The sequence below is a fragment of the Anarrhichthys ocellatus genome, unplaced genomic scaffold (assembly GCF_004355925.1).
Source record: "Anarrhichthys ocellatus isolate YVR2014 unplaced genomic scaffold, GSC_Weel_1.0 scaffold15, whole genome shotgun sequence".
NCBI lineage: Eukaryota > Metazoa > Chordata > Actinopteri > Perciformes > Anarhichadidae > Anarrhichthys > Anarrhichthys ocellatus.
In genome coordinates this window covers 1,052,866-1,066,007 of record NW_022280045.1, presented here as the reverse complement: position 1 = coordinate 1,066,007, position 13,142 = coordinate 1,052,866, and the positions used below count along the sequence as shown (strand labels likewise).

Genomic DNA, 13,142 nt, shown 5'->3' with positions numbered 1-13,142 from the left:
CCCCCCCCCCCCCCCCCCCAAGATTAAAATGTGGACCGGGATGTTAAGCTTGAGTGAGATCCTGCAGGAGAGGGACAGATGGGTGAGGGAATGAACAAACGTTTGTTCATTTCTTTCGTCCATCTGTCCCTCAGACAGTTGATCAGGGTTTGACATAAGTGGGAGTAATGATGCATCCCACCACCATACTGGCATTTTCAAATTACATTCATAATGTCCCAATTAATAGTTAAAGAGCTTATCGATGGTGCTGAGAGAAAATGACAGATAGTTGTCGTATTACTATTGTCAGTACTAGAACGTCACTAAGCACATTTACTCAAGTACTGTACTTATTCAAAATTTTGAGATACTTGTACTTTAATGTATACTTGTACTCCACTACATTCAGGAGGGACATATTGCCCTTTTTACTTCACAACATTTATTTAACAGCTGTTAGTTTTTGGCTTAACATTTTACTACCCATCTCAACCAACTACAATATTGAAGTACACCTTAATACATCAGTGTTATAATGATCCAATAATACAATCATTTCACACTGACGGAGGCCATTGTGAACATTCTGTGTGCTGTACTTTTGATATTTAAAGCACATTTTCTTTCCTCTTTACATTCTCTTTAATGTACAACTTTTATTTTGAACAGAGTAGTTTTATAGAATGCTGTTGTTTTGACTCAGAGGACCAGTGTGTATTCTTTCTCTTCTATTCTTTAGTGTAATTGAATCTGAAAATAGAAATCTGTTGTGTTGCTGTTTGCTTAGAATAAGCCTTTTTTTATCTTTATATGGACTGGGTCCTCTTCACGGAGCACGCCAACATGTTTCTACAGTAGCCTAGAATGGACAAACCACTCATTGGCTCTCTATGGGGCCATTTGAGTTTTCACGTTTTCATGAGTTTTCATTTTTTAACTAATTATCTACCTAAATTTGAGGGATTCATAGGGATACAGCCTCGCTGTTTACTCTTCCCTCTCTTAACACTGTGTCAGAATTGTACTAAGTTACATCCTACTGCTGCTGATTCACATTGTAAGTGTTCAACTGGCGAAACACGGTGTGGCTGTTACTGTGAAGCAGCCGCAAGAAACGGTCAAACATTTAAGAAAACATTTATTTGCTTCTTTCAGAGATTGAGATTTGAATATGTAGATATCAACCTCATATGCCTGCACATTAAGTACAGAGCTGAAGTCTGTTAGCCTAGCTTAGCATAAAGACTGAAAGGTGGGGGAAACAGCTAGCCAGGTTCTGACCAAAGCTAAACAAAAATACACCAACCAAGAACTCTAAAGCTCACTTATTAACATGTTATATATTATGTGTTTATTTATCAATAACCCGAAACATAAACGACATTTTCAGGTTTTACTTGGTGAAACTATTTTTTGACAGGTAACAGTGCAAAATTAGAAACTCCACTATGACTAGACGAGTCCTTCAATTCTTATTTTTTAAGTTCCTGTAAATTTCCTGCTAACATTTTGCACTAGTTATGGAAAATGGAAACAGAAACCATGCTAGTTTAATTGGTACAATAGCAATTAATTTATTCCAAACAATTGCTAAACAACATTTTAGTCAGTGCACAGCACAGAATATAGTTTCTTATTATAAATGAACGATAAGATAATATTTAGTCCAAAACTGGAGCAAACCTTTGAGGCAATTCTCAACAACTTAACAAAAGCACTAGAAACGTTGTCTCTATATTTAAAAAAATCAGTCGCATTCCACATTAGATCCTCTCTTAACTCCAGCGGCTTACTGCTGGACACACAGCGACCCATTCTGTCATCTCACATTCTGAAAAACAGCAAATAATGGTATTCTACAAAGTTTCTAAAATGATTTGCTCTAACATCACAATGACATATTGGCTCATGTAGTAACTTGTGAAGTTTAAGGTAAAAGTGTCTGAGAGTTGAGACTTTTGAAACGCCTGCATGTCTCAAGGTAGACAACTCCCAGGGTGTTTTAAAGAGCCTTTGGTTTAATCTGTCTTCAAAGTGTTGTGGTGTGTTTTGTTCAGGACGTTCCACAGGGGAATGCAGCGGAGAGTGGCCCAATCGTTCCGTGAATCCGGACGTCGATATAAAATCAGTTATTCAGAGAAACCTTCCCAAATGTCAGCGCGCAGGCCGCCGAATCATTTCTCGCACAGCAAATAAATGGCTTGTTTACTCCTGGCGACAAATGGCTTGTTTACTGATGGCGATAAGTGGCTTGTTTACTTGCGGGGGCTTTGCTCTGGTCAACCGCCTGCCCCTCCACCAAAGACTTCACCGTCTTCCTCCGCGCAACTAGCCTGTGTGTGTGTTGTTTATCCACCTGGGAACACCTGCCGGTGCCATGAACCCGCCGAGCTCAGTTGTCAATTGTTTGTGTCGTGACGCAGTCGACTTGCCACCGAGTGTTTGTCACCCGAGAGAGAAGAAGAGGAGGAGGGACTAGAGTTATCGGGTCTGAATCATCAGGCTTGTCAATCACAGCTGGAGGGCCATTATGAGCTCCGAATTACAGTTGATTCGGGCCCCATCGAGCTGCAACTATTATGAGCATGAATAATACATGCAGGCTAGTTGATTGAAATTACTTTTCAGAATTATGGTGACTCTGCGTGTCTCTCTACACTCCTGATTTTGTCTTGCTCTCACAGTTGCTGGTAGTTCTCTTCACCTCTAAATATCCTTTTGCGCTATTACTCCTTTGCTGTCTCATCTGCTCACTGCTGCTCCTGTCTCATCTCATTTGTAATTTCTCACATTCATTCTCTCCCCTTGACCCCTATATCACCTTCCCCGCATTCACTCCCCTCACCCATCCTTTCCCTTTTCATCCGCAATCCTATTTCCTAGAATTACTCCCAATTTGCTTATTCGCCATTTTCTCTGTTATGTTTGCTCAACTATCCTCCATCTCTAAATCTATATTTTTTCTTTTTACACCAACTAGAGCCTTGCCGCTACCATGCCTGCCATAGTCAACCTCCTTTTCAACGTTGTCTCCACCAACACCACCATCTCCTTCACCGTGGTGCTGCCCATGGTCAGCCTGGTCTCTCTTCTGGTGGGGGTTGGGGGTCACCTCCTGCTGTGGCTGGTGCTGATGAGGAACCCCCGCAGTCGCTCCAAGCCGAGCTCCGTCCTGCTCCTCAACCTCAGCCTGGCGGACCTGGGCGCCCTGCTCACCCTGCCATTTGTCCTTCTGAGTGCTTATTTACAGGACTGGCAGCTGGGCGGTGGGACCTGCATCCTCCTGGGGTTCATGACCTCAGTGACGGTGGGAGGGGAAATCTTCAGCCTGGCGGCGTTGTCGGTGCTGAGGTATCGCATCGTTGCGCCGGGGACGAGAACGCCTGCCAGCCTGACGCAAGTGTGAGTATGTGTGTATTAAAAAATATCATTAATTTAACTTATTGTCAACACATTCAGTGAAACCCATAAAAGCAACAATGAATTGATCCTGTTTTAAAAAATATATATTTAAAGAAAATATTTGAGCTTTTCAAATTCAACACTTAATGGCTTTAACGATTCTACAGACAGAAATGAGATTGTAACACAATAAACACGACGTCACTTCAGTGATCCTCTTCTAGTCAGTTGTCGGCATGCATAAGAATAATGCCGGAGTCAATTTCTTAACTACAACCCAGAGGCAGTAAAGAGGAGGCTTAAATCAAATATGCCAACAAACAGCAGAACCATGAGCATATATCACAGGTCAGTGCAGACATTAAAGATCAACGCTATAATAAATTGTTGGCTCCCATTAAATCATAATGTCACTATCCTTCCTGTCAGACCCAGGTCTATGTTTTCTTGCAGAGTTGACCTATATGTACTAGCACAGACGTGATCCTCCTGCACAACAAATAAGCCTATGCTCTGCTCCTCCTCTTCCACAGGTTATGCACGGTTGTAGCCATTTGGCTGTTCTCAGTAACCATGGCATTGCCCAAAGTCACCTACATCAACTTTGATGGGGGCTGCACGTGGGCAGTGGGCCGCGACGAGTGGCTGTCCTTCCTGGTTCCCGCTTTCCTGGTTTATTACGTGGCCCCTCTCCTCTGTATCGCCGTCAACTGTGGCCTCATCATCTCTCACCTCCACGGCTGCAGGAGCACTCTGGCCGCCGACCGGCGCAACAAGAAGGCTACCGCTCTGCTTATCGCTTCAACGCTGGTGTTTGCGATTAGCTGGCTGCCGTACTATGCACTTGAGTTTGTCAACGTTATGTCCCCTTTCGTTAGCTCGGTTGCCTCTCCCGTCAGTACGCTGGGGCGTGAGCTATCTTCAACATCGTCATATCTCTCTTCCACTTCTCCCGCGCCGTGTGAGGCAACCGAGACAAGGGTGTCCCTGATGTGGGAGGTGGCGTCCCTGGCGGCCATTTTTCTGGTGTGCCTGGCTCCGTGCTGGAACCCGCCGCTCTACTTCCTGTTGTCGCGTCCGGCCGTGCGTCAGCTCCGGGCTCTGCTACCTTCCTTCGTTGATAAGCACTTAGGAAAAAACCCTATGCAGCGCTGGCGTATTGCTCCTGCTCCTCCCATAAGCCTGTCACACCCTCAGCCTCCCGCACACTCACTTACTCACCAACCTGCGACACACAGGCTGACTCAGTAAAAGTACGCACACGGCTCACTCACATATTCCCGTGACATACTATTCATATTTCCCGTCACGAAAAACCTTAGACTGTATATAAGAAGTGGACGTAGTCATCGTGATGTCACCCATTGCTTTGTGGACTGCCATTTTGAAGCCATGAGTTCAGCATTTTGGCCGGCGCCATCTTGGATTTTGGCTGTCGCCTTCCTGTTTTTTTGTAACTACTGAACGGAAGTGACCATATTTGGACTGCGGAGTAGCGACGTAAAGACGCCTTATACGTCTGTGGTAGCGAAGGCGACCTGTTAATCACAAGGTAGCCCTGCCCTAAAGAAAACCCTGCTTATTTGACTCTAAATGGACCATCATTTGCTAAATGAACATCATGTTGTATTAAAGGAGAATTAAAACTAGTGATTGAGCCCATAAACTCATGTGTACAATGTCTACTGAGGGAATAAATCAAGTGAGAAGTAGAGTAATTTTCCCATAGACTTCTACACAATCTGACTTCTTTTTGCAACCGGAGGAGTCGCCCCCTGATGGCCAGTACAGAGAATGCAAGTTTAAGGCACTTCCGCATTGGCTTCACTTTACAGAACCGGAGGTTGCCGCCTGCAAGAAGCACTGTACGTCCCAACGCATGAGTCACAACATGCTTTGTATACAGATGCTATTGTGTTTGTTTGGATGCTTGTGCAGTCATAGCCACATGCTCTTTCCTTGTGCAAGATTACCGTAAATGTAAAAAAGGCTCTGGCCAACAGTGTGTGAGCCTCTCAGATAGACGGCAGAGTATCATGAACAGAATGCATTAATGTGCCATAAAAACACAAGGTTTATATTCGAACATTGCAATGCCAGAGTCACTCAGCAGCTCACCGTCCAGGCGGTATGAGGCTCGCAGAGGAGGAGAGCCTCCAATTCAAAACGACTGAAGAAAGAATTTTAAAGGAAATTTACAAACAAGTTCCTGTTAGTATGAAAGCACACACATCAACCATTTTCCAAATCTAGGTCACTGAACTTAAACGGACGTCCCAACGTGGGGCCTGAACCTGCAATCTTAACAGCCTTTTTCAGAGACTGAAGGACGTCTGCTGAGCCCACATTGGCTGACAAACCATCCAAGCAAACAGAAATCAAATCCCCCATGGAGCTTTTAAACAACTATCCCCAAAGTGCAATAAAAACAGCATCTGATAAGTATGACATATATAGCACGGCCACAATATGAAAAGAGCAGTGGCTGTTCCCTCCGCAGGACGTCGTTACATTGCATCTAGTTAGATTGCGACAAGTGATGCGACCATGTAAACCTATTACTAAGCTGTCGGGCAGAACAAAACACTGAGGACAGGCAGAGGGCCATGCCCGCCTCCCTGTAAAGCTCTTGGTTGCAACATTATTGAAATTCAATGTAATCTGAATAACCTTGTGAAAAGGGGCCTCTTTGACTTATTGGAAGCACGAATAGAAGCGTTCTTGTTTTGCTCTGAGCTTGAACGCGGAGAAATGCCTTTTAAAACTGGGATTTGACACAAAGGATCACATCAGAACATCAGCAAAGTACTTCTTACCAAGCGGAGTCCATCTGCTTGGTTTAATATTACAATGCAAAGGGCATGACCTGCTCTTGCTTTGTTTGACAAATCGGCTGAGGACAAGTAATTCGATTTTTTTTTTTAGTTTTTAAAGCTTATTCATATTGAGGGATGTGAAGCAATGATTTTAATTCATTGTCAATGTGGACTCACTCGAGCTAAAGAACTAAAATGGAAATTGCTTGATTTTTTTTAAATTCTGAAACATGCGGAAATGCGCTTATTTGCTTTCTTGCTGAGAGAGAGATAAGAAGATCGACATCACTCTCAAGTCTGTCTGCTAAATATGAAGCTACGGCCAGTAGACTGTTAGCTTAGCTTAGCATAAAAACTGGAACCAGGGGGAAACAGCTAGCCTGACTCTGTTAGTTCACCAATTAACTTGTTATATATTGTTTGTTTAATCCTTAAAAAGAAAAATTAGAAATGTTAGAATAACAGATTGCAGTCTTATGTGCCAGACTTTCTCTTGGCAGTGACTTCCTGGAGTCTCCGTTGTTAAGTGTATCAATATAGTGGAACACCTGTTTAAGTAATAGTCGTCAAAGACCACATGCACCACAGCAAAGAGTAGTCATCCTTCATTCTTTCATTTCATTGGATGACAAAAAGTAATTCACTTCAAGAGAATGGCAGGCACGTGACCGTGATAAAACGTCATCGCTGACCTTGGGGCGGTCATCTTGTTGACTGCTATAAATTGCACCTCTGTTGCCTCTTGACCTCTTGACCTCATCTCCCTGCACATCCTGATGACGGACCGCAGGGTTTCCTTTGGGAAGGAGCAGGCAAGCTTTTTGCGTCGATACCATCTCAGTGGCTAATGAGAGCACTTATCTCCGTTATCTGTCTGCGCTGTGATCCTCTCGCCCAGTGCACGGCACTAGCACGCTCTGATGTCCTGATGAAACATAATTAAGTCTGCAGATTAGTGAAAGCATAAAACACAAGTCACGCTCAGCATGGCCCATAGAGAGGATCCTTGCCATTTCCATTACAGTGTGTTCACTGAGCCTCTCACTTGTCTGCAGGCCTGTTGTAGTTTTTGAAAAACACAGCGAGATCAGCCAGCCTGCAAAGTGAGACAAGAAACTAATATGCAAGGCATTCTGGAGATGCTTATTGTACTGAGTGGACTTCTCTTCACACAGATGGCCATTTTAGAGAGGTATTGATTCTTTGACTGTGACACCAAGAGCGAATCCTCACCCCGTAATGGCCTGAAGAGGATGTCGGGTCATTCACTGTCATTGAACACTGTTTAAATCCCACAGGGAGGATCTGTTTAATACAAAGAGCTTTAGTTGAGGAGTGATTCACAAATGAGCCTTCGACTATCCTTGTGACGTTCATGTGCCAAATTGGAAACAAATATATATATATATATATTCAAAAACTGAATTATCAACTGAACATCAGCGTCCTGCTAAATGCTCCACTATGTTTGCTGCCTAATCGCAAACTTTCTCTGTCTGCTTTTGGTGCTGGGGAGCTCGCCATTCCATCTACTGTAAATATCTAAATATTGCGTAGTTTAGCTTCAAACCCTCTCAATTTTAAGAGTTGAACATTTATGAAGTTTTTTTTCAGAGTTATTAATTATATTTAGCTGTTTTGAAATTGCTAACATAGAATTAGATCTTTTTTTAAACTTGTCTGGAATGTTTAACATGCTCACTGGCTGATTTCTGCTTAAGGCTGTTTGGTCTCCTTGTGTAACACTGTGCCGGTGTCTCTTCGCATAATGAAATTAAATAACTTTGTCACTCATGTGACCATAGTTGGTACTTTTTGTCTCAGGATAATGAGTTCCTAAATGAAACTATGAAACAAGACATTCAGCAGTTATCTATGGTCAGCAAAGTTATACTGAATTTATTGATTTATTGATTCAGGATACTGGATATAAAATGCAAACGCTCTCTTGGAGAGTTTGTGTGAAGGAAGGGCTAACCGTAGAAAAGTCTAAGAGTTTGCAGAAGGCAACAGAAAGCACAATAAAGTGGGATGTTTAATGGTAGTGCAGGCATAGCCTTGGCTTGGAGACTAACAACATTAAAAACGCTCCACCATCGACAACAAGGACATCACTAAAAACAACATGCGTCATTGATCAGGAAGCGGTTGTTTTTGTGCTTCTGACAACCTTTTTCATATGTGCAAATCAGTCTACCATATAGAGTGGACCACAACTCTTAAAAACAGAGAACAACAGGTTATTTTTTCACCCCCAATGTCAGAGTCCAGTCACTGCGAGCAGTAGCCTACATTGGTGTGTGGACCAGAGGAGGTTCAAACTCTGGGACAAAATGTCACTTGATGTGTTGTGGGAAGCGGATTTTCTTTCTCACATATTTGACAGATATGATTTGGGGTTACGGTGTTGTCGGTTCTCAAGGGGTTTTGTGAATAAATTGAACCAACATATTTTCTACTGAGTGCCAGTTAGCTTACACACACACAGTCGCAGACGAGTGTCATCTTGGCAGCACTTTGTGATGGACTCGATAGCTAAAGGGTACAAAACACCAGTTCACTCAGAAACACACTTCCCTGCAACTGAGCATTGTGACAGCTTAAAGTGTACTAATACTCAGGAAAAAGAGAACTGGGGACACTGCTCATAAAACAAAGAATGTACGCCAACAGACAAACAGCACTGACCTACTAATCGAATCAGGGACGTTGCAGTTTTGTGCTATGTGCTTTAACCATTCTGCTATCAGGACGCCTACATTCATGATCATTTCTAACTAGTTTCACAAAGCTTTATCTTCTGACAGATGAGCATTTGAGCATTTCTATAAACCTATGGCACTAAAGTAGTTGACAACCATGCTTTCATTTGAAATTCAATAATTTACTCAAATTAAAGGGGCAGTGCACTATGAGCGTTGCAATTTTCTTCATTTGAGGGACTCAGGAGAGACCGATCAAAATAAAAAAGACTGCTCAAACTGGGCAGAGATATCCTGGGTCAAGCTCCCGCACAAGCAAATGGATCCTACAGCTCCCATAATGCAACACATTTTTCTTTTCACTTAAACCCAATCTGATATACAGTGAACTGATGACATCATCAGGTTTATTTTTTTTCACAGACCCCAGCTCCCACAGTACACAACAGTTTTCACAAATGGATTAGTAGTCCTCGTGACAAGAAAAAAACTGCTCTTCATGAGTAAACTGTGTGAGCTGACCCTGTAAATCCTCAATCAAAGCTTATTCTGGTCATTTGAGGTAGAGGGATCACAATATCAAATCTAATTCCTCTGTTCAAACATGGCACATTCTCCAAGAGACATCCCTCTGCCTCCCTCTGGTGGCAGCGTCACCCGAGAGCGACCAATAAAAAACTGAACCTCTGTCGTCCAACTTGAAAGAAACACACCGGGAAAAGCCCTGACCGGTGAGACCGAGGCACATATTGTGAAGGAGACGGCGCACCTGAGCTGGATGAACTGAAACCAGGGGCACTGCACTACCCTCATCATCCCTTCATCCACCTCCGACGCAACCCAAAGTAAGATCACTCTCACAGAAGGACGCGCCCCCCCCCCCTCTCATTACACCCTTTGAGAGAGAGAGAGAGAGAGAGAGAGAGAGAGATATATGCAGGTACTAACTGAAGGTGGGGAGGGGAGCGCAGTCGCTGCTGGTCGTTGGGACGCCAAAAGGACAAGAGGGGGTGTGCTGTTGTGCTGATGGCTTTCTTTCTAACTCGCTTCTTATTCCGAACGGAGACGCAGGTGTAGCCTCTTGATCCGCTCCCCCAGCCCGCTGCCACCTACCCCAGACGTCCATGAGCCAATACACCTCTACCTTCCAGTCACCAGAGGAGGATTTTTACGCGCCGCGGGGTATGAAGAACATCATCATGTCAAATGAGATGTGGCGCTTCTCTTTCGTGCGCCGCCTGTAACCGCCGCTGTGAACGCGATGCTGGGTCCGCACCCAGCGCAGATGACCTGAACCGGGCGGCCTAGGCAGTTTGTAACTACATCACCTGTTCCATAAAGAGAAGACTTATTGATAACCATGACGGACCAGGTAAGGCGAAGCCTGCTTTCCCACCTTCCCCAACTCGTGCGCTCTGCACAATAGCCTAGACTACACGCGCACACACCAGGTAGGCTACAGAACCCCCCCCCCACACACACACACACAGACACACACGCTCTAATGTGTATTTTAGAAAATAACACGAGATCTAATCCTTGTTTTTTTTATGCAACACACTTTCTCCCCGTCACACTAACTCTGTATGTGGAAAGTCGGTTTGAAATTTGGAGCATTTCATACTCTCAGGATATGATTTAATGGATATTATTATAGAGACGTTCAGCGTGTCTGTGGTACTCAATAGGGACTTTATAGTATTTCTACGCTCCATATGCTCTGTATCTGTCTTTATCTTATGGTATGGCATTTAATCACAAACTGAATTATAATTAACCGTACACCAAACGTGGTTCGGAAGAATCGACCTCCACCAGACATCTGGGCTGCAGCTGGAAAAGAAGCAGCCGACAGCGTAATTGGGCTGTGACGACGGGAGGATGAAAACATTGCCCGTAGTATTCATTTTGTATTGTGCACTGTTTGTTGTTTGACCTAGTTTCTCGACAGCCTGGCTAGAGAAGGAGATTAACCCTTGACACGCTGGCTCAGCCCGCGGTCAGAGTTTTCCTGTGCTGTGCATGCGCGCGTGGCTCCCCTGAGCACCGCTGACGATAAAGACCGTGCTTAATTGATTAGTGCGTTCAATTAGCCTAATTGAGCTACCCGAGTGAACCTGTGTGAGTGATGTATGGGCGTGTGTTTGAGGGTGTGTGAGTAAGCGCGTTACTGGTAGCCACACCTCAACTGCATGTACGACAAATTCATTATTATTCTATACCGTACTGAAACTATACTATACTATACTACTCTATATTATACATATACTTTACTATACTATACTATACCATCATATATACTACACTATACTACAGCCTTCTATTCTACTGTATTATACTAACAATACATTACACAACACCATACTATATTGCAGGGCATCTCTTACACAACATTGTCTACTAAACTACACTACACTTAAATCAGCCAAATAGAAGAACTACAAACTCAATGTGTTTATTGAACACAGTTGTGGTTTAATAGCGGATGTTACTCTTCTCCTTCCAAAATGAGTGCCTTAGTATATATTTTCAATGAATTCTCTTGCACATAAATAACCTCATTATTGCTGATTAGAAAAACAAACATTTATGAAAAGTACGACTACATTACACTATACTATATAGCAGTATACCATACTAAACTATACTTCACGATACAGTACAATACTACACTGCATTACACTATATTGTACCATGTCCCCACATTCTATACAACATATAAGCTACAATTGTACACAACTACAATACTTCATTAAATACTATACTTCATTACACAATACTTTACGATACTAAACTACACTTTACTCCACTATATTATACTGCATTGTACTGTACTGTACTACACAGATGTAGTGTACAATTATTCTACTACTATTTAAAGTATGTTGAAAATTCTAATGCAATTCATACAGTCTACGTACAGTGACGTTTATAATCTCTAGTTAATGTTGACACTGTGTCAGAGAGACGTGTTCATTCAGGTTATTGTTATTTGCCAGACTTTCCTCTATTGTTGTGCTGAATTGGTTTGCATTATACTCTAACGTGCTCCTGTTATTGTGTCAATACCGTTTAATTAAGTGCCAATACAGTACTTATCTTTGCCAAAGGCAGACGCTGGGCCGTGGAAGTCCAGGGGCGCTGGAGCTCGATTAATTGCTGTATTAATATTGATGAGGGTTGTCTTATGGTTGACCTGCTGTGGCTACAAACACACACTATTATGCACATGCACGTGCATACTTTTCTCAGCCAAACTATTGTTCCAGAGAGAAGGGCTGACAGCTTCCCCTTTTTTTATTTTTTATTTTTAAAAATGACTAAGGATGAAGATCAAGACTTTATGTTTCTGACCCATTTCTGTGTGAATTAATGCGGAGGACCTGGCAGCACTTACGCCCTCATTATACACAGCTACAGCCTCTTGTCCTCCATCATTTCTTTATTAAGTACCTCTTCCCCTTCCTCTCCTTCCCCTCTCTCTCTGTGTCCTTTTCAACCTGCTGTCTTTTAGCATCTTCTTATCTTCTGTCAGTCTTTCAGCAGCTCGTCCTGCCACCCCCCCCCACACACACACACACACACACCTCCCACCCGTCTCCCTCCTCCTCGTGTAGGTTCCCTTTGACTCACCTCCACTGTTATCACCTCCATCCTCTTTACACACATAGGCAACAAACAGGGGAAACACCCTTCCCCCATTCTTCAGTGATAACATTTACCAGAATAGACGCTTACTGCTCATGTAAATCTGTAGCATGTGTGCACCTCATGGACTGTTTGTAAGAACTGTCCTAGACTTACACACCTGTGTTTTGGTTTTCTCTCTCAATGTAATTCTAGTACCGTATGTTTCTCACCACGGCGGCCCCCCTCCGGCGTGGAAGCACACCCCTGCCTCTCAAGCACCAGCTGCGGAGGGAAGAGGCCGTATCTGAGGACTGTGATTGGATCCCGGGCATTGAGGAGCCTATCGGTGACACGGGGGTGACTCGGGATGATTCTGTCGGCCAATTGGCAGCCGCCCAGTTGGCTTACCACAGCCACGGCGGGGCATTGAAGATAGTGCTACTGGGACAGAACGGCGTGGGCAAGTCGTCGCTAGCCTTGTCTCTGGCCGGGCAATCGGACAGATCCCTCTCTATAGACTCTGAGACATGTGGTAAGCATGTGGTAAAGACTTGGATAGAGATTGTGTGTGTGTGTGTGTGTGTGTGTGTGTGTGTGTGTGTGTGTGTGT

General features: G+C 43.6%; 2 protein-coding genes across 4 annotated transcripts in view; both read left to right on the top strand.

Annotated features, from left to right (window-relative positions):
- The window catches only part of LOC116387888 (somatostatin receptor type 5), a 7,855-nt gene extending 3,097 nt beyond the window's left edge, over positions 1-4,758 (top strand). For 2 of the 3 annotated variants that reach the window (XM_031855340.1, XM_031855339.1), the window contains 2 exons: positions 2,963-3,384; positions 3,918-4,758. In XM_031855340.1, the coding sequence (XP_031711200.1) occupies positions 2,978-3,384; positions 3,918-4,635 (1,125 nt within the window). In that variant the 5' untranslated portion in view covers positions 2,963-2,977 and the 3' untranslated portion in view covers positions 4,636-4,758. Of the gene's footprint in view, positions 1-2,147; positions 3,385-3,917 lie in introns of those variants that run through there. The other variant, XM_031855341.1, reaches the window with a different exon arrangement.
- Positions 4,759-8,194: 3,436 nt separating this feature from the next.
- The window catches only part of rem2 (RAS (RAD and GEM)-like GTP binding 2), a 26,417-nt gene continuing 21,469 nt past the window's right edge, over positions 8,195-13,142 (top strand). Inside the window, exons 1-2 of the mRNA XM_031854771.1 lie at positions 8,195-10,274; positions 12,746-13,064. Of these exons, the coding sequence (XP_031710631.1) occupies positions 10,263-10,274; positions 12,746-13,064 (331 nt within the window). The 5' untranslated portion in view covers positions 8,195-10,262. The remainder of the gene's footprint in view (positions 10,275-12,745; positions 13,065-13,142) is intronic.